At 53.6% G+C, this 24,064-nt stretch overlaps 1 protein-coding gene across 3 annotated transcripts; it reads left to right on the forward strand.

Annotated features, from left to right (window-relative positions):
* MYBPC2 (myosin binding protein C2) lies at positions 1 to 23,951 on the forward strand. 3 transcript variants are annotated; one of them, XM_027617276.2, is made up of 28 exons: positions 3 to 153; positions 1,334 to 1,423; positions 1,962 to 2,048; positions 2,251 to 2,399; positions 2,828 to 2,945; positions 3,644 to 3,692; positions 3,859 to 3,918; positions 5,954 to 6,147; positions 6,401 to 6,533; positions 8,152 to 8,276; positions 8,367 to 8,472; positions 9,642 to 9,814; positions 11,639 to 11,804; positions 13,180 to 13,286; positions 13,633 to 13,662; positions 13,859 to 13,998; positions 15,485 to 15,644; positions 15,726 to 15,830; positions 16,287 to 16,475; positions 16,898 to 17,032; positions 18,439 to 18,606; positions 18,773 to 18,861; positions 18,953 to 19,148; positions 19,372 to 19,511; positions 20,505 to 20,664; positions 20,834 to 20,970; positions 22,330 to 22,516; positions 23,806 to 23,951. In XM_027617276.2, exons 1-28 carry the CDS (start codon positions 135 to 137, stop codon positions 23,814 to 23,816), a joined length of 3,423 nt encoding a protein of 1,140 aa, XP_027473077.1. In that variant the 5' UTR covers positions 3 to 134; the 3' UTR covers positions 23,817 to 23,951. The 3 variants fall into 3 exon arrangements, with proteins under 3 accessions (XP_027473079.1, XP_027473077.1, XP_027473078.1); XM_027617277.2 differs by having other exon boundaries at positions 120 to 153; positions 1,337 to 1,423; XM_027617278.2 differs by lacking the exons at positions 22,330 to 22,516; positions 23,806 to 23,951 and having other exon boundaries at positions 1 to 153; positions 20,597 to 20,664.
* Positions 23,952 to 24,064: the final 113 nt, after the last annotated feature.

A 24,064-nucleotide genomic window follows, 5' to 3' on the forward strand; every position in this document is an offset into this window, starting at 1 on the left:
CTGACGCCTCCCACAGCCTCCTGGGAGTCTCGGGACTCCTTAAAGGGCTCCCTCTGGGGGCCCACCTGTCCTCCCTAGGGCCCTGAGGGACAAGCTGCCTCCGAGGAGCGAGGAGCCAGAGGAGGTCTGCTGACATGCCTGAGGCAAAACCAGGTGGCTTTCAGGACTGCCCTCCCTGGGTGGAGAGGTGGTCCCCTTTTCTGAATGGGGGCTAAGGGCTCCTCTGTAGGTTTGGGAGAATGGGATATGTTCTCTGGGTGGGGAGGGGTTCCCTTCCTTGTGTGGGGTGGGGGGGTCCCATATCTGTGTTGGGTGGGTGGGTCTCCTTCCCTGTGCAGTGAGGGTGTTCCATTCTCTGTAGGGATTTGGGGGGTCCATCTCTGGGTGCAGATGAAGATTCTCTGAATTTGAGTCCTTTTTCTCGATAGGGATGGGAGTGCTGTGTATGTAGATCAGGGAGTCTTTGCATGGTGATTGGTGTCCTCTATCTTTGGGGATGGAGTCCTCTTCATAGGGATCGGGGACGCTTTTCTGAGTGAGGACTGAGTCGTTTCTCTGTAGGGGAGTGGAGTCCTTGTGTGTATAGAGATTAAGGGGTCCTGTCATAGGTATCGGGATGCTTCTCTGAGTGAAGATTGAGTCCTTTCTCTGTAGGGGAGTGGAGTCCTTGTGTGTATAGAGATTAAGGGGTCCTGTCTCTGTGGTGAGGAGAGCTCTTGACTGTATAAGGAATCCTATAGGAATCTGGGCTTCCCCGTGAAGGAATTAGAGGGCCTTCTCCATATAGGGGCCCTTTATGTGACCCTTTATGTGAAGTTTGATGCTCTTCTTTGAATGGGACAGGGGGCATTTGTTTACATGGGGGTGCTGCTTTCTCTCTCTGAAGAATTGAACAGAAGAGATGCGTCCCTGGGAGGGACCCTCCTCCTGGGGTGTCCAGACTGCTGGCATTAGGCCAACCAGGCTGTGGAGTGGGGGTCCAGCCCCTCACTGCAGCTGGGGCGCTGGTGGGCCAGGAGCCAGTAGGCAGGGCAGGTGAAAGATGCTGTGGTCAGCACAAGGTGTCCAGTTTCCAGCCCAGGGAAAGAGCTAATTATACCCCCAGGACCCAAAAGGTCAGGGCCTGGTGGCCTGAGTGGATGAGACATGGCTTGCCTGGGGCAAGGGGAAACCTGATAGCTCAGACTCAGGATTAGAAATAAATTTACACCTAAAGGGGCAGGACTTCTGGGTCTGAGGGAGGAGGGGCGGGGGGACGGGGCCTGGACTCCTGGGTTTTGGAAGAGGAAGGCACTGAGCACTTGCTCAACTGAGAACATCTTTTACCTCGCAGTAGCCAAAAAGGCCCCCAAAGGCAAAGAGGCTGCCAAACCAGCTCCCAAGGAAGCCCCCCCTGAGGAGGCTCCTGTAGAGGCCCCCAAAGGTGAGACAATGTTCCTGTGGGACCTGCAGAACCTGGCTCTTCATCCCCCAGGCTCCCCTTGCCTCTCTGCACCCACCCTGCTCTCTCTCCTTTAGTCCTGCCTCCAGAGCTAATCCATCCTTCCCCTGCTCACAATCCTCCATGGCTCCCCAGTGCCTCCAGGTTAGAGCCCAGCCCCTCAGCCTGGCCCTCAAGCCCCCGGCAACTGGCTGATTCATCTCTGAGTTCTGCCCAGCTCTGAATGCCACAATCTATCTCCACACCTCTCCTACCCCAAAGCCACCTTCAAACAATCCAGTCCACCTCCCTCCAGTTCACAAATGGGGAAACTGAGGCCCAAAGGGGTGGGGGAGACTGGCCAAGATCATGCAGCCGCCTGGGTGACACATGGTATTTCCCAAGTCAGGAGAAGCCACTTTGCTCCATGCTTTGGCATTTGAGCAGAGGGTCCCTCACAGGCTCTAAGCCCCGCTCCTTAAGTGGCCTACTGCCCCTTCCCCAGCCTGCCTCAGATCCCCTAATCCTGTCTCCTGAGCAGAAGCCCCACCTGAGGACCAGTCTCCCACTGCTGAGGAGCCCACTGGCATTTTCCTGAAGAAGCCAGACTCTGTGTCGGTGGAGAATGGTGAGGGGGGATGAGGGAGGAGGGGTTGGGGCCCGGGACTCCTGGGCCTGAGGGAGGAGGGGCTGGGGGTCTGGACTCCCAGGTCTGATGGAGGAGGGGGCTGGGGACCAGGGCTCCTGGGTCTGAGGGAGGAGAAGCTCACAGTCCTCTCTGTAGAGTCTCATGGTTCTTGTCCGGCCACTCCCTCCCACCCCCCACCCAGGAAAAGACACGGTGATCTTGGCCAAGGTGAACGGGAATGAGCTCCCGGAGAAACCCACCATCAAGTGGTTCAAGGGGAAGTGGCTGGAGCTGGGCAGCAAGAGCGGGGCCCGATTCTCTTTCAAGGAGTCCCATGACTCAGCCAGCAATGTGAGGACCCCGTGGGGACACTGAGGGCATGTGGGCTGGGGATGGAGGTTGTGCAGTCCCCACTTCTCAGAAGCCCTGTTGCCTGAGGCCTGGAGCCCCTGTAGATTTCCCCTAGAGGAAAACAGGACCTCTAGGGAGAGAGGTTGCGCGGGGCTGTTTGGTGGAGATTGTGGGGGACAGTCTGGGAGAATGTTTGGGTTAGGGCAGGGTGCACTTGACCAGTGTGTGCATTCCCAGAAAGGTCTCAGGGGTCAGGGCTGTGGGCCCCCGAGGGGCAAGGGTTGTCCAGTCATGGGAAGAGACAGCTGGCCCCTCCAGTGGAATCAGGGTGAGGACCCAGAGAGGGAGATGTGAGGTGGGCTCTGGGGGGTGTGGGGTGGTGCTGGGGAGCAGTCACCTGCACCCACACCCCTGGCCCCGGCCCTCAGGTGTACACCGTGGAGCTGCACATTGGGAAGGTGGTCCTGGGGGACCGCGGGAGTTACCGCCTTGAGGTCAAAGCCAAGGACTTCTGCGACAGCTGTGCCTTCAGCATCGATGTGGAGGGTGCGCTGGAGGGGGGTGGGGGGTGGGGAGCACAGGGTTGTGGGGGGGCAGGGCTGCGCAGATGTTTCAGTCTGGTGTAGGAGAGCGTACAGATGTGGGGGTGAGATTGGGGAGGAGGGAGCAGATGCAGGGGTCAGGGCATTCAAAATTGGGAAAATAGTCTACGGGCTTAGACCATGAGGAGGTGTGGACTTGGGGGTAAGAGGGAGCAGAGTTTTGGGTGCCCACTTGAAGGCTGAGAAGGTGAGTTAAGTCGATCCCAGGGTCACAGTGCACAGGCTTGAGAAGGTAGCCATAAAAGCTACCTTGGGAAGCAAGGGTGTCCAGATTTAGGGCGAGGGTGTACAGGCTTAGTGGGAGGCTATTGCAGATTTGGGGGCATATGTGTGGACCCCTGAGGGTGTGCAGGCTCTGGGGTCTACAGCCCAGGCTGTGTGGGGCTTAAATGTGGAGGACACAAGGAAGGCAGTTGCCCAGGCCTGGGGAGAAGAGCATGTTGGCCCAAGTGTGAGGCAGGAGAAGCTACTTGAGAGTGGTGCGGCAGCGAGGGAAACAGGTATCCAAGTCCAAGTGACAGGGTGTGCTGATCCAAGACAGGGGGCCCGGGTGGAGGTTGTGCAGGCCTGGAGGGGCACTCTTGGTCTTCGATCAGGCCTTGCCTCCAGCTCACCTTCTGTCCCATCATCTCCTCTCCTCAGTGCCCCGTCAGGATGCCTTTGGGCAGGGTCTAGAAAGCTTCAAACGTTCGTAAGTGATCCTGGAGGCTGGGAAGAGGTGGAGGGGGGTGCTGGTGTCTGCTGGTGCCCAGGACTATGGGAGTGGGAGCTGTGGGAGAAGGGAGGAGTGGGGAGACACTGAGGTCCTGAGGGCACAGGACCTCTGTGGGGTTCACACACCCTTTCAATGGCCACAGGGGTGAAGGGAAGTCAGAAGATGTGGGTGAGCTGGATTTCAGTGGCCTGTTGAAGAAGAGGTAAGTCTACCCCACCTGGCCTAGAGAGGGGAGATGGGAACTCAAAGAGGAGAAGGGTGGTGGGTGAGGCTCCCCTGCCGGCTCTGGACTCCCCGTTTCCCTCTCTACAACCTCCTGCGTCTACCCATTCCCCACCGACCTGGCCATCTGTCCATCCACCTAGCCACCATTTACCTACACCTTTACCTACAACTGCACCCACTCAGCCGTCTGCTGGCCAGTTTACCTACCTACCGACCCTTCAATCCATCATCCTCACAGCCATTTTCCTGTTCACTTAGGCTCTAATTCACTTGTACATCCCCCTGTTCACCCAGCCAAATACCCATCTACCCATCCACTCACCAATCTCATCCAGCCATCCAACCAGCTACCTCTGTATCCATTGGCTAATCTAGCCATTCACCTACCTGCCCATTTGCCCGTTCATCTGCCCACATATCCATTCATCTACCCGCCATCTTCCCACCTGTCCCTCCAGGCGTCTGCCATTACACTCGGCCACCCATTCAGGAACCCATCCATTTGTCCGTCACCCACCCACCCCATAATCCCATTTCCTGCCTATGGAGACACCATCTATCCACCTTTCCATCACCCATTGTCTGTCATCCATCTTTCTTCCCACCTGTGTATCCATCTGCACCTGCGTCTCTCTCCCAAATGAATCCATTATCCCACCTGCCTACCTAGCCAGGCTTTCCTTTATCAGCTCTTCACCTCTTTAGTGACACATCCATCTAACCAGATAGCTCTCTCTTTGATTGATCTATATGAAATTGCTGTTCTTTAGGTAAAAATGATTGGATATTGGCAATTTTATAGTGTTCAACATGAGTCTGGTCCATTGTCTTGGTTATTCATTATCGGCTGGTCTACCCATCCATTCTTCTACTCATTCATCTATCCCCATAACCAAATCTACAACAATCCCATTTACTGATAGATTCATCTCTTTGTCTTTACCCAGCCAACCACCTGCCTGGCCATCTCCCCTCAATCTATCCACCCAATTGCCTACCCAACCGTTTGCCACCAGCTCGTCCGTCCACCCACTCACCTATCTCCATGCCACCCATCCTCCACCTACCCACCCATCCATGGACCCACACATCCATCACCTTAGCCATCCATCAGGCCCTTGACCCATGTCTGTATTAATTTCCCACCCAGTGCCCTGTACATCATTCCAAATATTCATCTGTCCCCTGTTTCCCCACTCATCTCTCCTTTCTTTGTTCCCTTCCTTTCCTTCCTTCTTTCCAGAGATCTACTTACTTTCTCACTCAGCAAACATCTTCGGAGGCCTCCTGTCTCCCAGGCCGTGGGCTGAGATCAGTCCTGACATTGAGTCATGGGTTGGTTTGGGGAGATGGGTCTGGTCCAGCAGACATAGAAAGAGACCAAGACTGTTTAGTGGGATCAGAGAGAGGGTCCCCCAGGGGCCTTGTGAGAACCCAGAGGGAAGGCAACTCATTGCCTGGGAAGACCAGGAGTGGCTCCCAGAGGAGGGAGCTTTGGCACTAGGTCTGAAGAGGAGTCCAACAGGAAGGGAAAGTAGGGAGAGGTCATCTGGGCAGGGAAACATTTTGTGCAAAGGCTGGGAGGCAGGAGGGGCCTGGAGGGTTCAGGAAAGGCAAGTAACATGCTTGGGTGGTTGTGGGGGTGGTGATAACATGGTGGGTGGGGTCATGACTATCAGGCTGAACTGTTGGGGCTTCCTCCTGACGGCAGTGGGGGACCCATGGGAGAATTTTGAACAAGGAAAGGGTGGCATCTGATGTGGAAGTGAGGAATACCCTCCTGGGGCCATGTGGGGAACAGGCTGGAGGGGAAGAGGCAGGATGGAGGCTAGGAGGTCAGGGAGGAGGCTGAGGCTGTGGCCCAGGCAGAGAGGGAAGGGGCACCAGGCCCAGAGAGAGAGAGAGCGGCACAGCAAGTGGGTGAAGGTGGAGGGAACGCCTCACCTTCTAATCCTAACGGCCCGTCCCCCCTCCCCCCCTCCACGGCCCCTGCCCGCTCTTCCTGCCCTCAGGGAGGTGGTTGAGGAAGAGAAGAAAAAGAAGAAAGATGATGATGACCTAGGCATCCCCCCTGAAGTTTGGGAGCTCCTGAAAGGGGCAAAGAAGAGCGAGTATGAGAAGATTGCCTTCCAGTATGGCATCACTGACCTCCGGGGCATGCTGAAGCGGCTCAAGAAGGCCAAGGTCGAGGTCAAGAAGAGTGCAGGTCAGCATGGCTCTGAGGGGAGGTGGGCCCTGCCTGGGGGATCCCAGCGTCATGGATATTGGATGTTTGGACCCTGGACCTATCTCTTGAAGGTCCCAATCTAAGGAGGAATAGGACCCTGCTGTCATGGGAGGCTTCCTGACATTGACCTTGGAGACCCCATGGTCTGGGAAGGGAGACGTGGCAGCTCTGGGGGCGGCCAGGGCAGTGAGAACCTCTCAGCTCCATGCCCGCTGCGTCCCTCAATCTCCAGCCTTCACGAAGAAGCTGGATCCAGCCTACCAAGTGGACAGGGGCAAGAAGATCAAGTTGGTGGTGGAGATCAGTGACCCAGACCTTCCCCTTAAGTGGTACAAGAACGGCCAGGAGATCAAACCAAGCAGCAAGTATGTGTTGAAGGATAGTCCCTCGGCGGGGAGGGGAGGGTCTGGGTCCCAGAGAGGGCCCAGATATAAGGCTGACCCCTCTTAAGCCAGAAAGAGCACTCCCTCATCCATATGAGAAGTGCAAATACCTCAATAAAAAAATTGACAAAGGAGGGGCGCCTGGCTGGCTCAGTCGGCAAAGCTTGTGACTCTTGATGTCAGGGTCATGAGTTTTCAAGCCCCATATTGGGTGTAGAGGTTACTCTACTTGCTAAATCTCTGAAAGGGCAGTTCTGAGGGATTTATCCTAAGAGAATTATCATGGTTGCACGTATTTAGCTGTAAGGATGTTCACTAAAGCGTTTGCTATTTTAGCAAAAAATGAAAAACAACCAAAATGTATGATTCCTTACTAAAAAAATCTTTAATGTGTAGTCACTAAAAAAGAGATCCTAAAATATATAATATGGGAAGCTGGTCAAGATTAGCAAACCGGAAGAAGCATGGTTCCCATTTCTGCTTCACAAAATGTTAATCTACGTATGTATAGATAAAAATGTTAGAAAGACAGAGGCCGAAATGTTTGCAACAGTTATCTCTTGGACGGGTTCTAGCTTTATTATTTCTTTCTTGGCTGTGTGTGTGTGTGTTTTTAAAGTTATTTATTTATTGAAGTAATCTCTACATGCAATGTGGGACTTGAACTCAGGATCTCCAAGATCAAGCGTCAGCGTGCTCTTCCTACTGAGCTAGCCAGGGACCCTGGCTGCGTCTTCTAAGTTTCTCATCAGGAACATGTTGGATAAAATAAAAAGTTAAGTTAGTTAAGGTACAGGTTAAGTTGCTGTAACAGAGTCCCTAGATTACATTACTTTAAGTGAGAGAGAAATGTATTTCCTTTTTTTTTTTTTAAAGATTTTATTTATTTATTTGAGAGAGAGAATGAGATAGAGAGAGAGCATGAGACAGGGGAGGGTCAGAGGGAGAAGCAGACTCCCTGCTGAGCAGGGAGCCCGACGCGGGACTCGACTCCCGGGACTCCAGGATCATGACCTGAGCCGAAGGCAGTCGCTTAACCAACTGAGCCACCCAGGCGCCCCATAGAAATGTATTTCTAACTGATTGAGGCTGGTAGATTGGCTCTCTTCCTAGAGATTGTTTGGGGACCCAGGTTCCACATTTTTGGCTGCACCATTTCTTGTGGCATTGTCCTCATCTGCAAGATTGAAGCTGGGTCATGGGTACATCTGTGACTGGCAGACAGGAAGGGGGAAGGAGAGAAGTCCAGAGCAAGCAACTCAAAGGTGAAAATGACCTGGCAGTTATGCATGTTGAATCCACTCACATTCCATTGGCCCAAGTTCAGTGGCGCACCATCCCAGCTACAAAGGAGGCTGGGAAACGTTGTCCTCTAGGTGGGTACCTGTGCACTACTGCTAAATGGAAGGGAAGGATGGGTATGGGGGGGGCAGTTAGGATTTCCTCTGTGGTTACTTAGATACTAGAAATTAGACCATCTGTCCCCTCCCACACAATTTGGCTCTGAGAGGGAGTGACTTCCCTGAGAACTGGTGGGCAGATCTACCCCAGGGCTGGGATCTCCTCCAGGCTCTAGGCTGAGATAAGATTTTTGCACCAGGTACGTGTTTGAGAACGTTGGTAAGAAGCGAATTCTCACCATCCACAAGTGCACATTGGCGGACGATGCTGCTTATGAGGTCGCTGTCAAAGATGAGAAGTGTTTCACTGAGCTCTTTGTCAGAGGTGAGGCTGAGATTTGGGCCTGAGCTTGGGGAGTGGGGCTCTGGAGGGGGTCCTGAAACTACTGATCTCCTGTCCCTCCGTGTCTCACAGAACCTCCAGTCCTGATTGTCAAACCCCTCGAGGACCAGCAGGTGTTTGTGGGTGACCGGGTAGAAATGTCAGTGGAGGTGTCAGAAGATGGTGCCCATGTCATGTGGTAAGTGTCTCTTGATCCCTGAGCTCCGTACAGGTGCCCACAGCTTCTTTGCCTCAGCTCTGATCTTTATGAGCCCTCTTAGAGATTCTGGAAATTTACCCAGTAGTCACCAGGAGACCTCAGCCTTTCTCTATAAATCCTGACCTTCACACATGATATCTTTCTGGAACTTCTGACCTCTACCCATCTCATCTTCTTCCAGGTCCTTTCCCTGATCCCTGCTATTTCAGATTCATTTACTCATCCGTTCAACCAACCATCCATCCTTTGGTCCGTCCACTCATGTATCCATCCATGTATTCATCAACCCATCCATCACCCCATCCATCTACCCATCTGTCCCATTGTTTCATCTGTCCAAACAACCATTCATCCATCCATCCATCCATCCATCCATCCGTCCATCCATCCATCCACTCACCCACCCATCTCCTTATCCATTCATCCATCCCCACATCTATTCACCCATCCAACAGATATTTACTGAGTACCTATTATATGATGGCACTCTTCAATGTATTGGAGATATAATGGGAAGAAAATATATCAACATGTCACCCACCCTTTTAGAGTTTATAATCTGGTAAACTTCTGGGGTGTATGTGTAGGAGACAGAGATATGCGTTAGTCACGTCATCACATGAATAAATATAAAAGTTCTATTTTGACAAGTGTTTCAGAGGAGCACTAACTGAAGCTATAACCACTTTTTAATAGGAAGAAGGGACTCAGGAGGTCAGGGAAGACTTCCTGGAGGAAGTGACAATGGAGCTGAGATTTGAATGATGAGGAGGTAGAAAAGAAGTGCGAGGGGAGGAGTTTCTCAGGCAGGGAAGTACCATTTAGAGAGGCCACAATATGTGACATCTCTCTGGGACCCCAGGACTCCCTCCATGCCCTGACATCTCCCAATGACCTTTTTGTGTCCCTTGACCTCCAGCGGGACCTTGCAGCATCTCCCTGTGGCCTGTGACTTCCTGTGACCCACCATCCCACCTGTGACCCATCTATTCAAGATGCTTCTGCCAACCTGAATCTCTCCTCCTTCCCGGGACCCTTGTGACCCCTGACCTCTGCTCAGGACTGTCTCCCTGGCCCTCACCCTCTGATATCCAGACCCAGGGCTGTGCGGGTCCCTCACTTCTCCCCTTCATATGCCCTTCACCTAGGATGAAAGACGGTGTGGAAATGACGCGGGAGGATTCCTTCCAGGCTCAATACCGCTTCAAGAAGGATGGGAATCGTCACATTCTCATCTACTCGGACGTGACCCTGGCGGATGGGGGTCACTACCAGGTCTTGACCAACGGAGGCCAGTGTGAGGCCGAGCTCATTGTGGAAGGTATGGGGCCTCCAGCTTGGGGGGCTTGGCGGCCACTCTAGGTCGTGCTTCTCCTCACAGCTCAAAATTACTCCGGCCCTGGGGTGCCTGGCTGGCTCAGCGGGAAGAACGTGTGACTTGATCTCGGGGTCGTGGGTTCGAGCCCCAAGTTGGGGGTAGAGTTTATTAAATAAATAAACTCAAAAAAATGGCTCAGGGGCGCCTGGGTGGCTCAGTTGGTTAAAGTCCAACTCTTGGTTTCAGCTCAGGTCACGATCTCAGGGTCCTGAGATTGAGCCCGTGTCAGGCTCTGTGCTGAGCACGGAGTCTGCTTGTCCCTCTCCCTCTGCTTCTCCCTCTCCGGCTCTTTCTCTCAGATAAATTAATTAATAAATAAAACCTTTAAAAAAAATTGCTCAGGCCCCAAATCTTGCAGTTGTCCCTGACTCTTCCCTTGGCCTCCCACCCTGCACTCAGTTCGCCAGCGAGTCCTGGCAGCTCCCCGCTCAGAGGATACCCAGGGTCTGACCACTTTTCCCCACCTCCGTTGCCCTCACTTGCCCCGGGCCTCCACCCTCCGTGCCTGAACGACAGCAGTGGTCACTGGGTGCCCTGTTTTCATGGCCACCCCCCTCCCCCACTCACACACACCGGCCAGAGCGATCCTTGTAAAATGTAAGTCAGATGGTGGAAACTGAGCACACCCTGCCCTCTAGGGCCCAGGTCACTTTCCTGTTACATAAGATGTCACCCTCTCTACCAGGGGAAGCTGGCTGAAGGCCACATGGGACTCCATGAACTGCTTTTCCAAATGCTTGTGAGTCTATCATTCCTTAAATATAAAAAACAAACCCCAAACCAAGGTATTTATGAGCCAAATCAATTATGGTATTGTCCATACATAGCCATAAAAAAAGGACAGGTTGAAATGTACTGATACGGAAGGATTTCCAATATACTGTATTGTTAGGTGAAAAAGCAAATATGCTACAGTTTGCAAGGAGGGGAGGAGAGGGAGGGAGGGGGGGAGGAGAGAAACATATATACCTCTTTGCTTTCATTGTGACAGACTAAATGGATAGTGCCCTTGGAGAAGGGAGGATTGGAGGTGGGTAAGTGGGAGATAGCCCCTCTACATCTAAATCCATTTCCCTTATTTTTTAGAAAAGATTTTATTTATTTATTTGAGAGAGAGAGAGAGAGAGAGCACAAGCAGGGGGAGTGGGAAAGGGAGAAGCAGACTCCCCGCCCTGAGCACAGAGGCTTGCAGGGCTCGAGCCCAGGACGCCGGGACCATGTTCTGAGCTGAAGGCAGACGCCTAACCGACTGAGCCACCCAGGCACCCCCATTTCCTTTTTTTTTAAACCATGTAAATGCATCATTTTGTTAAAAAAAAAAGTCCGATCCCAGCTGTCTTCGCAACATTCTCTAGTGATTCCTGCCTCGCTGGAGTCCGCTGTGGGGCCCCCAAGGTCTGTGATCTGGCCCTGTCTGCCCCTGCCATCTCATCTCCTACTACGTCTGCCTCAGTCATTGCACACTGGTCTCCTCGCTGTTTCCCACACCAAGCCTGCTCTGCTCCACAGGGCCTCTGCACATGCTGTTCCCGCTACCTGGGGGACTCTTTGGGCCCCGTCACTCCCTCTTATACACTTATGTGTTTCCCTGTTCACCGACTGTCTCCCCACTAGAATATGAGCTCCACAAGGCCAGTGGATGTTTCTGGGTTGTTCATAGCTATATCCCCGGTGCCTGGAACAGTGCTCGGCACAGAGCAGGTGCTTGCAAATATTTGTGGGCTGACTAGAGTTGTGATGGTCCCATATCCTTCTCTCCCTGTCCAGAGAAACAGCTGGAGGTCCTGCAGGACATCGCAGATCTGACGGTGAAGGCCTCGGAACAGGCCATGTTTAAGTGCGAGGTGTCTGATGAGAAGGTGACAGGCAAGTGGTACAAGAACGGGATCGAAGTGCGGCCCAGCAAGAGGATCACCATCTCCCACGTGGGGAGGTGCGGAATAGACTGGGGAGGTGGCTGGGGGTGGGGCAGGGTGGGGCGTGTGTATCGGTTAGCTACGGTTTAAGGGGAAAAGGATGTATTTAATCATGAGTCTGCGGGTTGGTTGGGGGCTGGCTGATCCAGGATGGCCTTTCTCAGGCCTCTGTGGTCAGCTGAAGGTCTGCTCTGCTGGTCTTCTGGGGCTCCGTCAGGACCTCGGCCAGGACACCTGGGCTGCCTCCGCTCTGGTCCATGTGACATCTCATCCCCCAGTAGGCCGGTCCTGGCACATGCACGGGGCAGAAGCAGGCATCCCGAGAGAGAGCAGAAGCAAACAAGGCCTCTGTGGCCTGGGCTGGGAATGGTCTCCGTGTCACCTCTGCTGTAGTCTCTTGGGCGAAGGAAGCCACAGGCTGCAAGGTCTTATCGCAAGGGGCATGGGCACAGGGAGGGGAGAACCTGTGGCCATATTGGCAAACGGTCTCCTACAAAGTGGGGGAGACGTCTAGCTGGAGAAACAAGGGACTGGAATTCAACATGTAGCACAGGGACATGTAAGAGAAGCACCTGGGTAATCTGTGGGATATGGAGAGCCACCGTGACGCCAGAACAGCGTGCCCGAACATGCTCGTGCCCCAACACAGTGGTGATTGCATTTCCTGACCATAGCTCTTGGCAGAGTGTAGGCTTTCTCCGGGTTCTATGTAAGGAACCCTGCCTGCCGGTGGTGTCAATAATTCTGAGAATGAATCCTAACGCTTATAGGGCATTTATTATGTGCCAGGGAGATTTTTACTTGCTTTACAACAACCCTGGTGTAGATCGTTATCATGATATCTATTTTATAGATGAAGAAATTGAATGCACAGGGATCTTAGGTGACCTGCCCAAGGTCACACAGCTAATAAGTGGCAGAGCTGAGATTTGAACCCAGATGATAGCATTTCAAAACCCAGAATAAAAATGGTGGTAATGGGGGGGTGGCACCTGGGTGGCCCAGCTGGTGAAACAGCTGCCTTTGGCTCAGGTCATGATCTCGGGGTCCTGGGATCGAACCCTGCCTCGGACTCCACACTCACTGGGGAGCCTTCTTCTCCCTATCCCTCTGCCCCTACCCCCGTTCATGCTTCTCTCTCAAATTAAAAAAAAAAAAAATGGTGGGCATGGGGACGTAGATTGCATTGAAGAGGGTGTGTCTCCGGGCGGCTGTCTGGCTCATTCGGAAAGGTGTGCGACTCTTGATCTCTGGGTTATGACTTTGAGCCCAGATTGAGATTGTAGAGATTACTTAAATGAATAAACTTAAAAAAAAAAAAGAAGGTGTTTCTCCATGGTGATCCTCAGGGTGACCCACCTGACCCCTGCCTTGTCCCCCCCAACCCCTTAGGTTCCACAAGCTGGTGATTGATGATGTCCACCCTGAGGATGAGGGAGACTACACATTCGTGCCTGATGGCTATGCCCTGTCCCTCTCGGCCAAGCTCAACTTCCTGGGTGAGGATGCCCCTCTGTGTTCCCCAGGGGCCAGAGCACCCACCTTCCAGACCCCAGGGCCCAGATGCCCTCCTTCAGGATTAGGTCTCCCTAATGTGTATTAGGGGTGACAGCAGGCGTCTGCTGATCTCATGGGAGGAGTCAGATGAGAAGATGGAGGGAAAGAGCACTGAATATTCTGAAGGGTGTCCACCTGGGAGGAAGGGCACTCATGGGCCTGGACCCATCCCCAGCCCCCTAGGTCCCTGGGTGATGCCAGACCTTCCCTGTAGCCTCTGGGGCGGGAGGGTGGGATAAGCAGCCCACTGGAGTTAGACCTAACAGAGCTGTCTTCTCTGTCCTCCAGAAATCAAGGTGGAGTATGTACCCAAGCAAGGTAAGGACCAGGGGCTGCTGTGGTAAGCTGAGGGTCTGGACTCCTGGGTCTGAGGGAAGAGAGGCTGGGGGCAGGACTCCAGGGTTTTTATGGCTGTTGGAGCCCAGCTCCTGGGGAACCCAGCTTGCCTTGGTGGGGATGGGTATGACCCAGCTGCCCACTCCCAAGTTCCCTAATATCTCTTCTCTGCCACTAGAACCACCGAAGATCCACCTGGACTGCTCAGGGAAGACCTCAGAGAATTCGATTGTGGTTGTGGCTGGAAACAAGTTGAGACTTGATGTGTCCATCACTGGGGAGCCTCGTCCTGTCGCCACCTGGCTGAAGGGAGATGAGGTATGGTGGGGCTCCCCCTGTGCCCTCACTTCTCTCTCTCAGCTCTGCTGGGCAACTTTAGGCAAGTGGCTTCCCCTCTCTGAGCTTCAGTTTCATTGTCTGTAAAATGAGAATGATGATCCTTCTTCATAGAATTGTTTTGAAGACTGGAGATTATATATATATATATATATTTTCAAGATTTATTTTTTTAAAGATTTTATTTATTTATTTGACAGAGAGAGATACAGCGAGAAAGAGCACAAGCAGGGGGAGTGGGAGAGGGAGAAGCAGGCTTCCTGCCGAGCAGGGAGCCCGATGTGGGGCTCGATCCCAGGACCCTGGGATCATGACCTGAGGCGAAGGCAGACGCTTTAATGACTGAGCCACCCAGGCGCCCCTATTTATTTAATTTTTAACAGAGAGAGAGAGACAGCGAGAGAGGGAACACAAGCAGGGAGAGTGGGAGAGGGAGAAGCAGGCTTCCCACCGAGCAGGGAGCCCGATGTGGGACTCGATCTCAGGACCCTGGGATCATGACCTGAGCCGAAGGCAGACGGTTAACGACTGAGCCACCCAGGTGCCCCTGGAGATTATATTTATCTATCACATGGTACAGGCCTGCCACATGGTGGGTGCTCCATCCATCCATCCATCCATCCATCCATCTATCCATTAATCCATTAATCAGTCAGTCAGCCACCCAATCCAGCTATCCACAACTCAACCATCCACCCATCTTTCCATTCATAAACTTATTGATTACTTAGTTCATCCGGCCATCTTCTCATCCAGTAATTAATCCATTTGTCCATTTATTCATCAAACAATCCAGTTACCCATGCATCCATCCATCCAACAAATATTTTTATCTTGTATGTTCCAGGCCCTGGACGGTTCAATTTTTCTTCCCTTCTCTGGTCTTCAGAGTCCTAGTCTATAAAACGGATAGACTTGACTCAACCTTCATTCATTTCTTCAGTCAGCAAACACTCCCCTGAGGCTTCCTCTGTGCGGGGCTCTGTGTATAGCACTGAGGATACCAACATGAGGAGCCTTCACCGTTGGAGGGAGGCAGAGCGTGCCCAAGCAGTTACAGTCCAGGGTGACCAGGGCTGAGATAAAAGGGGGTACTGGAAACTATGAGACTTCAGGGGGTAGGGCCATCACTTTCAGCTGGGGGCTTCCAAGATGGCTTTCCAGAAAAGGCCACTTCTAGGCGAGTCCTAAAGGATGAGTAAGAGTAGAACAAATAGAGGAGTGGGTGAGGGCATTGCATGCCAAATCTTGGGGGATTTTTAATTAAGGGTGGTGTTTGGAGGACCAGGAGGGCAGCAGGGAAGAATGGTGAGGCTGGGTGTAGATCCAACAGGTCCTCCTGCGCTAGGTCCAAGGCCTTGTGTTGTGTGGTGATGGGGAGCTGCTGGAGAATTTTGAGCAGTGGAGGGCGGAGGCGGGTCTGGGCTTGGGGAGAGATGGAGCAAGGCCATCCCGTGGCGGTGTCCAGGTGTTCACGACCACCGAAGGCAGGATCCGCATCGAGAATCAGGCAGACACCAGCAGCTTCTTGATCGAGAGTGCCGATCGAGAGGACGAGGGCCGCTACACCATCAAGGTCACCAACCCCATGGGCGAGGATGTGGCTTCCATCTTCGTGAGGGTTGTGGGTGAGCAGAGGGAGCTGAGGGAGAGCGAGGGGTGGTTCCCTGAGGCCCTGAGGGACCCCCTGACCATCTTGCCTCCCACAGATGTCCCAGACCCCCCGGAGGCTGTGCGTGTCACCTCCGTTGGAGAGGATTGGGCCATTCTTGTCTGGGAGCCACCCAAGTATGATGGGGGGCAGCCAGTCACTGGTGAGTGCTCGTGTGCCAGAATCCCCATGACCTCTGACCTCTCCTACTCCCCCAGCTCCCTGCCACCCCAATGATCCCTTGGCCTCTAAGAGTTCTTAGCATCCTTGGTGGTCTCCCTCGGAGATCTGTGTTCCATCTTTGATACCTTGCAATTTCTTTGGTCTTCCCTCTTATTCTTTGCTTCCCAACAACCTGGGCATCTTCACTTTGGTCAACAGCCTAGGGTTTCCTGTGATCCCTGACTCCTGGATTCATGACTCATGACCGTTCCTGATCCCCAGCCCCATGATTGGTGACTGCTGACTACTCCATGACCCTGAGACCAACCCAAGATTCATGGCCTCAGACCTCTCTGGGTCATGTGAACTTTTGATGGCTTCTCACTGCTCCAACTGACTTGTGACCCCATAACCTCCCCATGAGCACTCATTCCTCTCTTTTGGGGGGGGGCTCCAGGTTACCTCCTGGAACGGAAGAAGAAGGGCTCTCATCGCTGGATGAAGCTGAACTTTGAGGTCTTTACAGAAACAACCTATGAGTCCACCAAGATGATTGAGGGCATCCTGTATGAGATGCGGGTCTTTGCTGTCAATGCCATCGGCATTTCCCAGCCCAGCATGAACACCAAGCCCTTCATGCCTATTGGTGATGCTCCTCTGCACCCTCCCCAAACCCCTGTCCACCTCCGACCCCTGTCCTGCCTGTCGCTGATCTCTGACCCTACACCTGGCCTTTGACCCTCCAGCCCTAACCAACCTCCCGACCTCTTACTGACCCAGCACATTAGTCACCAATCTCTATGATCCTAGACTCTGTGCTGTTGCGCAAATACCTCATGGGCCTCTGACCTAACACCAGACTAACACTTTTCCCTGCTCCTGGAGACCTCACCGTCCCTTGATGTATCTTGTTTCAATGACTCATAATGACACGTCCTGGCTCACTGACCTTTGGCCCACCATATTTCTCCCTCTCCTGATCAGTGACTCCGGCTCTGATCCCTGCCCCTCCCTGTGAGCGCCAACACCTCATTTACCTCCACCTCCCCTTTCCCTGGATTCTTACAGCGCCCACGAGTGAACCCTTGCACCTGACGGTGGAAGACGTGACAGACACCACCACCACTCTCAAGTGGAGGCCCCCAGATAGGATTGGGGCAGGCGGCATCGATGGGTACCTGGTGGAGTACTGCCTGGAGGGCTGTGAGTGGCCCCATCAGGCCTGGAGGCGGGGTGCGGTGGCTCACACAGAGCCCTGCTTGGGGGTATAATCCATGGGACTGCACATAGGGCAGTGCAGGAGAGCTCTCTGATGGGGAGGGCTGCTCTGGTTCTGTGTCTCTACTTGCATGAATCCCTGAATGGGGTGGCTCAGGCTAGGCCCCCGTTGACCAGCTTGTCCTCTCTCCCTGCCATCCTCCTTCCTCTGTACACATCTTCCTACAGTAATACCTTTTCATCCATCCATTCATCTGTCATCCCTGTATTTATCTACTACCTATATTCTTTCTCTCATCCATCCATCCGCCCACCCGTCCGTCCGTCCGTCCGTCCGTCCTTCCCTCCCTCCTTCCTGCTTTCTTCCCATCCATTTGTCATCCATCCAACCATCTGTAATCCATCTGAAAATCTTTTGGCTCAAGCAGCTATCCATCTATCCTGTAACATGTTTTCCATCTGTGCATTTATCTCTTCACTACCATCTTTCTTCCCTCTTCCCTCCCTTCCACCCTCCTTTCCTTCTTTCCGTTCATCCGTTTCCCTGTAGAAACATCTAACCCTCTGTCTGCTATCTCTCCATCTTTCTGTGTATCCATCCGTCCATCCATCCATCCATCCATCCATATTTCCACACATCCAACTCTCTATCCTCCACTGAACAAACATGTATTGAGCGCTGGACTCCATGCCAGGCCCAGTGCCATGGCCATGGGGATACCTGCAACGTGGTCATCTCATTGGGAAGACAGGCGTGATCATCTCATCACCGTATCCCAGGCCTTAAAGTCAGACAGACGTGGGTTCCCATCCTGCCCCGACACTTTCTAACAGTTTCTTCATCTAAAAATGGGCGAAGACAGTTGCCTCCTTGACAGGGTACAGTGATGACTGCCTTTGCTAATGCATGTAAATGATGGATGGTTGGACTCTTGTCAGATTCTTCCCTTTTTCTCTTTCCAGCGCTCTTTACCCCATTCTTGCCCTTGCCCATCCCTCCCCAATCTGTGCCAGGGCACTGTGATATTTCACTCTTGTTAGAGTTCACTCTGGTGGTTGTTGGTCTGACCTACATTGGTTCACCAACCTATGGCAATAAACCCAAGATGGAAACCAAGGAGGCAGGAAATCCCAGAAGCTGTCTCTAACCACCACCCCCGATTTCCTACCCCTCTGACCCTTGATTTCCCCATCTCTAACATGGGGGATGACATAGGACAGAGGCAGAAATTAATGAACTAACTAACACGTGTGCCACTCTTCCAACCTGGTCATAGTAAGTGCTTAATAAATGTCAGCTGCTGCTGTCCATTGCGGTGGTCCCAAGGCGGGAAGGGACAACCCTCTGAGGGGCTCCTAGGAAAGTTCCCAGCATTGCTTCTCTTTTGTAGCCGAGGACTGGGTCCCTGCTAACACGGAGCCCATAGAGCGCTGTGGCTTCACCGTCAAGAATCTCCCCACAGGAGCAAAAATCTTGTTTCGGGTGGTGGCGGTCAACATTGCGGGGCGCAGCGAGCCCGCCTCCCTGTTCCAGGCGGTCACCATCCGGGAGATTGTGCGTAAGTGACTCTGAGCCCGCTCTCCTAAAGACCAAGTTGCTGTCACCTGGTCTGCCCTTGCCATGCCATCATTAGGGCCACCCCCGAGAACGTCATTGCCACCGTCTCTCTGTCGAGTGTCCCCCAGCCCAGCACTGAGCCCCGGTTCTTGTGTCTGTGCCCTCAGAGCAACCCAAGATCCGACTCCCGCGTCACCTCCGCCAGACTTACGTCCGCAAAGTGGGGGAACACCTCAACCTCGTCATCCCCTTCCAGGTGCGCCGAGCTGGGGTCGGGCTCAGAGGGTCAGGGCCAGGGCGAGACCTGCGCTGACCTCTCTGCTCCTCTTCCCTCCGCCCCCGCCCAGGGAAAGCCCCGGCCCCAGGTGGTGTGGACCAAGGGCGGGGCGCCAGTGGACCCCAACCGCGTGCACCTGCGCACCAGCGACTTCGACACCGTGTTCTTCGTGCGCCAGGCGGCGCGCTCGGACTCGGGGGAATACGAGCTGACCGTGCAGATCGAGAACATGAAGGACACGGCCACCATCCGCATCCGGGTCGTGGGTGCGCGGCCAGCTGGGGCAGGGGGGAGGCACTGCGGCCCAGGAGCCGGGAAGTGAAGAGGTTGGGATGGAAAAGAGGGTGCGAGACGGGGATGGTGCCAAAAGGCGAGGAAGGAGCGGGGAAAAGCCTAAGCGATATCAGAATCCGGGGACCAGGTGAGGGGGGCAGAGATGGGGAGAGGAGGCGAGGGGCGGACGTCTGACGACCCCCGCCCCCATTCCAGAAAAGGCAGGACCAGCAGAGAACGTGATGGTGAAGGAGGTGTGGGGCACTAACGCGCTGGTGGAGTGGCAGCCCCCCAGAGATAATGGGAACAGTGAGATCACAGGGTATTTTGTCCAGAAAGCCGACAAGAAAACCATGGTGAGAGACCAGAAGGGCCCGGGGTGGGGTGGGCCAGATGGTCAGAGTAGATGCCATTGTTTCCGGTTCACAGCTGGGAAAGGGAAACCGAGGCTTGGAGAGATTGGGAGCATGGGCTGCGGCTGGCAGGGAAGCTTTTTGGCTGAAATACGGTGCATGATGGGTTTTCTTTTTCTTTTCTTTTTATTTATTTATTTATTTTTTAAAAAATTTTATTTATTTGATAGAGAGAGCGAGAGAGCACAAGCAGGGGGAACAGTAGAGGGAGAGGGAGAAGCAGGTTTCCCGCCAAGCAGGAGCCCCGATGCGGGGCTCGATCCCAGCACCCCGGGATCACGACCTGAGCCGAAGGCAGACGCTTAACCATCTGAGCCACCCAGGCGCCCCATTTTTTTTTTAAAGATTTTATTTATTTATTTGATAGAGAGATCTTTTTCTTTTTTTTTAAACTAAGGTAAAATTCACCTAAAATTAAGCATTAACGTTTTTAAAATTTTTAGTCCATTCCCACTGTAGTGTCACCAATACATCTAGTTCCAAGACATTTTCATCTCCCCGAAAGGACACCTCATACCCATTAAGCATTCACCCCCACCTCAACCCCCAAGACCACTAATCTGCTTCCTCTTTTTATGGATTTACCTACTCTGGACATTTCATAGAAATGGGGTCATCCAATATGTGGCCTCTTGTGTCTGGCTTCCTTCACTCAGCATAGCTTTCTGGGTCCACCCACATTGCAGTGTGGATCAGTGCTTCATTCCTTTCCGTGGCTGAGTGATGGTCCGTGGTTTCGATCTACCACGTTTTACTTCTCCGTTGATCTGCTTGGGGTGTTCCCACCTTTTGGGCCATTGTGAACAGTGCTCCTATGAACGGCAGGTTGTCTTAGCGGACTCACACTTTGGTGTGCTTTGCTCACGCCCTGGTCCTTCTGTGTCCCTGTGTCCGACTCCCCCGGCCCTTCCCTGCCTCCCCCCCCCGCCCCCCCAGGAGTGGTTCACTGTCTATGAACACAACCGGCACACCTCCTGTACCGTGCCTGACCTCATCGTGGGCAACGAATACTATTTCCGCGTTTTCAGCGAGAACATCTGTGGGCTCAGTGACTCACCTGGCGTCTCCAAGAACACAGCCCGGATCCTCAAGACAGGTACTGCGACCCCACTCCGTGGGATCCGGGCTCCTCTCTTGGCTGGGGTTCTACCTTGACTCCTCCCCTCACCCCCAGACTCAAAGCTGATGGCACCTGGTGACAGAGGAGAGGCAGTCAGGGGCCAGTCCAGATTGGTCACCTGACAGGTGCATCTCGTTTTCGCCAGGTATCACCTTCAAGCCGCTTGAGTACAAGGAGCATGACTTCCGAACACCTCCCCAGTTCCTTACGCCTCTACCAGACCGGGTGGTCGTGGCTGGTTACACTGCAGCTCTCAACTGTGCGGTCAGAGGCCACCCAAAGGTGCCGTGTGTGTGCGTGCGTGCGCGTGCATGTGTGCACGTGACCCTAGAGGGAAACCTTCACCCAGATGCAGCCACACCACCTCCTTCCCCCCCTGACTTCTCTCTCTTCTGTTCATGGGATTTACTCACTTTTAACCCACTTCCCGTCTGTCGCCCCTTTGATCAGAGCCCGAGTCTCAGATCATCACACTCTGGCTTCCCTTGGAAACAGAAAACTTTGGCGGGAGTCGGGAGGAGGTCTGAACCTCCGGGGCTCCCCAGCATCTTCTGCTACGTCCAGTTTCCCGACAGCTGTTGGGAATGTGGACACTTGCAACCTTGAGCTCCAGTGGCTCACCTGGACCAGGGGCTGGCAAATGAGGGCTCGCGGGCTAAATCTGCTTGCCACCAGTTTCTCTAAATAAACACCTTATGGGGACGTGGCTGTGCACGCTTTAGTACTGCCTGAGGCCGCAGAGACCACAGAGCCTGCACAGCCTGAAATATTGACTACCTGGCCCTTTACAGATGAAGTTTGCCGACTTCTGGTCTAACTCCCAAGTTTTCAGCTTCACCCCCGTAGGCACACCGCGGATTCATTAGTTCACCTCCTCCATCTCCATCTACTCACTGTATTCACTAACTGTACTCATTTATTCATTCCGCCCATTTACTCACCTACCAATCCATTCATTTACTCGGCTCATTTATTCACTCCGTTTGCTTATTTACATCACTCACTCTCACAGTCTGTTTATTCTTTCAACACACATTTTCAGAGGCTGTGTGTGCTGGTGAATTGGACAGGAAGTTCCTGGATGTTGGGGGAGACCAACGTGAATCCGAAGTCATGCAAATGACTATAAAACCATGAAGGGTGGGAGGCATGTCAGAGCTCGGAGGGTAGTTGAGAACATACAGTGGGCATTCCTGCTGCAGCCTAGGGGCCCAAAATGACGTGTGAACAGAGATCGGAAAGATAAGCTGGTGCTGATTAGGGGAAAAGAGGAGGGAAGAGCAGTATTGGAAGAGGGAACAGCCAAGGTCCTGAGGTGGGAGCCTGTCGGGTCTGTTTGAGGAAGAGTGAGGAGGCCCATATGGATGGAGCAGAGGGAGGGAGCGACAGGATGGGGTGAGGGCAGAAGAGTAATGGGGCCAAATCACGTAGGGTTCTGTGGGCCACAAAAGAGAGTGAGCTCTTCCTCTCACAAAGAGGAGACTGAGGGTCAGAGAGGAGAAATGACGAGTTCAGGGTCACCCAGTCAAAGTTGGCAGCAGCACAGCCAAGAATCGAATCCAGATCTGTCTTCCAAAGCCCACTTTGCCATCATCCAGGGAACTTCCCTAAGCTGGCCTCTTCTCCCACTCTGCTCAACAGCCAAAGGTGGTCTGGATGAAGAACCACATGGAAATCCGCGAAGATCCCAAATTCCTGATGACCAACTACCAGGGAGTCCTGACGCTCAACATCCGCCGCCCATCCCCCTTTGACGCAGGGACTTACTCCTGTAGGGCTGTCAATGAGCTGGGGGAGGCACTGGCCGAGTGCAAGCTGGAGGTCCGAGGTGAGCACCTGGCTGCCCCTCACTCCTGCTCTCACACAGCTACCCAGAGGCCCCGTGCCGAGCCATGCTGAGCGCAGAGCTGAGTCAGCCCGGGGCCCCTAGGTGTGTAATGAGGAAGCTGGATTTGGACCCCAACAAGAACGATGCAGGGTGACATGTGCACAGGGCATTGTAGGGATGGGGCTGGGGGAGCACCTGATCCAGCTGGGGCAGTTGTCTGAGGAAGTTTTCCAAAAGGAGTTGAAGGACAGAGAAGAGGTGAATGAGATCGAGAAGAGCTGGCAGATGATCACCAAGGCTCTGGTGGGCCTGGCCTATGTGGGGAGATGTGCAGGCGCCCAGAAAAATGCTTTTCCTCCCCAAGCTGTCCCTCCCGTACCCTCCTCTCTACCCTTCAGCCCCAGCCCTGATCACCACTTCCTCTGGAATTCTTGCCCGGCCTCCTCCCTGGCCTCCCTGCCTCCCATGTCTCCCTCCATCCCACCCCCCCCGCAGGGCCCTAGGGGCTCTCTCTCCAGTGCTGACTTGCCCTTCCCTTGCCTGTGGCCCTCCCCAGGCTCCCCAGCAGCCCCGAAACCCCTCAGCCTGGTGTCCATGGTCCTGCACCTTCTCCCACATGCCCTGCTCTGGGGGGCCATTTTCCTCAACACTGTTCCAGCCACACCAAGCTGTTAGTTGGACAAACTGGCTGTGCTTTCTCTTGTCCCTGGGACTTTGCACATGCTGTTCCCTCTACCTGGAATGCTTTTCCTCATCTCCCCTGCTGCAGCCCATCAAACTGCCAATCAAGGCGCATTGGAGAGGCTGTTACCCAATTCCCTGATGTGACTGATGTTAATATGGGCTTCCAGTGTCCCTCCCCAATTGTGACTCCCCCTGGCCCTGATGACCGCCCAGAAGACAGAAGTGGCCGTAGACCCTTAAGAAGCGAGACCACCCCCCAAGCCTTACTGGCTGTCATTCTGAACACTGCTCTTCCAGGCTGACCCAATTTCTAATGTTTTGCTATCCCCTTTATTAATTATTGAGTCAGCTTGGAAATAACCCTACTTTGGGATTCCAGTGACAGCCTGTCACCAGCAGCTGAGAACATTCCAGTTTGGGGTTCAAAGCTACAGGAGTCACAGACACCATGACAGTGGTTTGACTGCCCCATGGAGATGTGAAAAATCAATGTGCTCCCCCTCCTGGCCGTGTGAATCTAGCCGGCAAAGGAGCCTGGGGCTGGGGCACAGAGACTTGGGAAGCCCAGCCCACCTTACCCACTCTTTTCTCATTTCCCCCCACAGTGCCACAGTAAGACTGTCTTCCACCTGCCAGGATGATTGGCTGCTGGGTCCCAACCCGGACCTCCCTGAACACTGTTTCCCTTTCCAGCGTTACTACTGAGAAGATAATAGCCTTGTCTACAACCTGCGTGTGTCTGTCTCTCCTTCTTGAATTTGTGGCTCTGCCTCCTTCTTCCTGCAGGGGCTTAGTCACCTGGGGGTGGGTGACGGGGACAGCAGATTGGAATGGCAACCATGATAAGGCAGCCCTGATGAAACA

Source organism: Zalophus californianus, chromosome 17 (genome assembly GCF_009762305.2).
Source record: "Zalophus californianus isolate mZalCal1 chromosome 17, mZalCal1.pri.v2, whole genome shotgun sequence".
Classification (NCBI taxonomy): Eukaryota; Metazoa; Chordata; class Mammalia; order Carnivora; family Otariidae; genus Zalophus; species Zalophus californianus.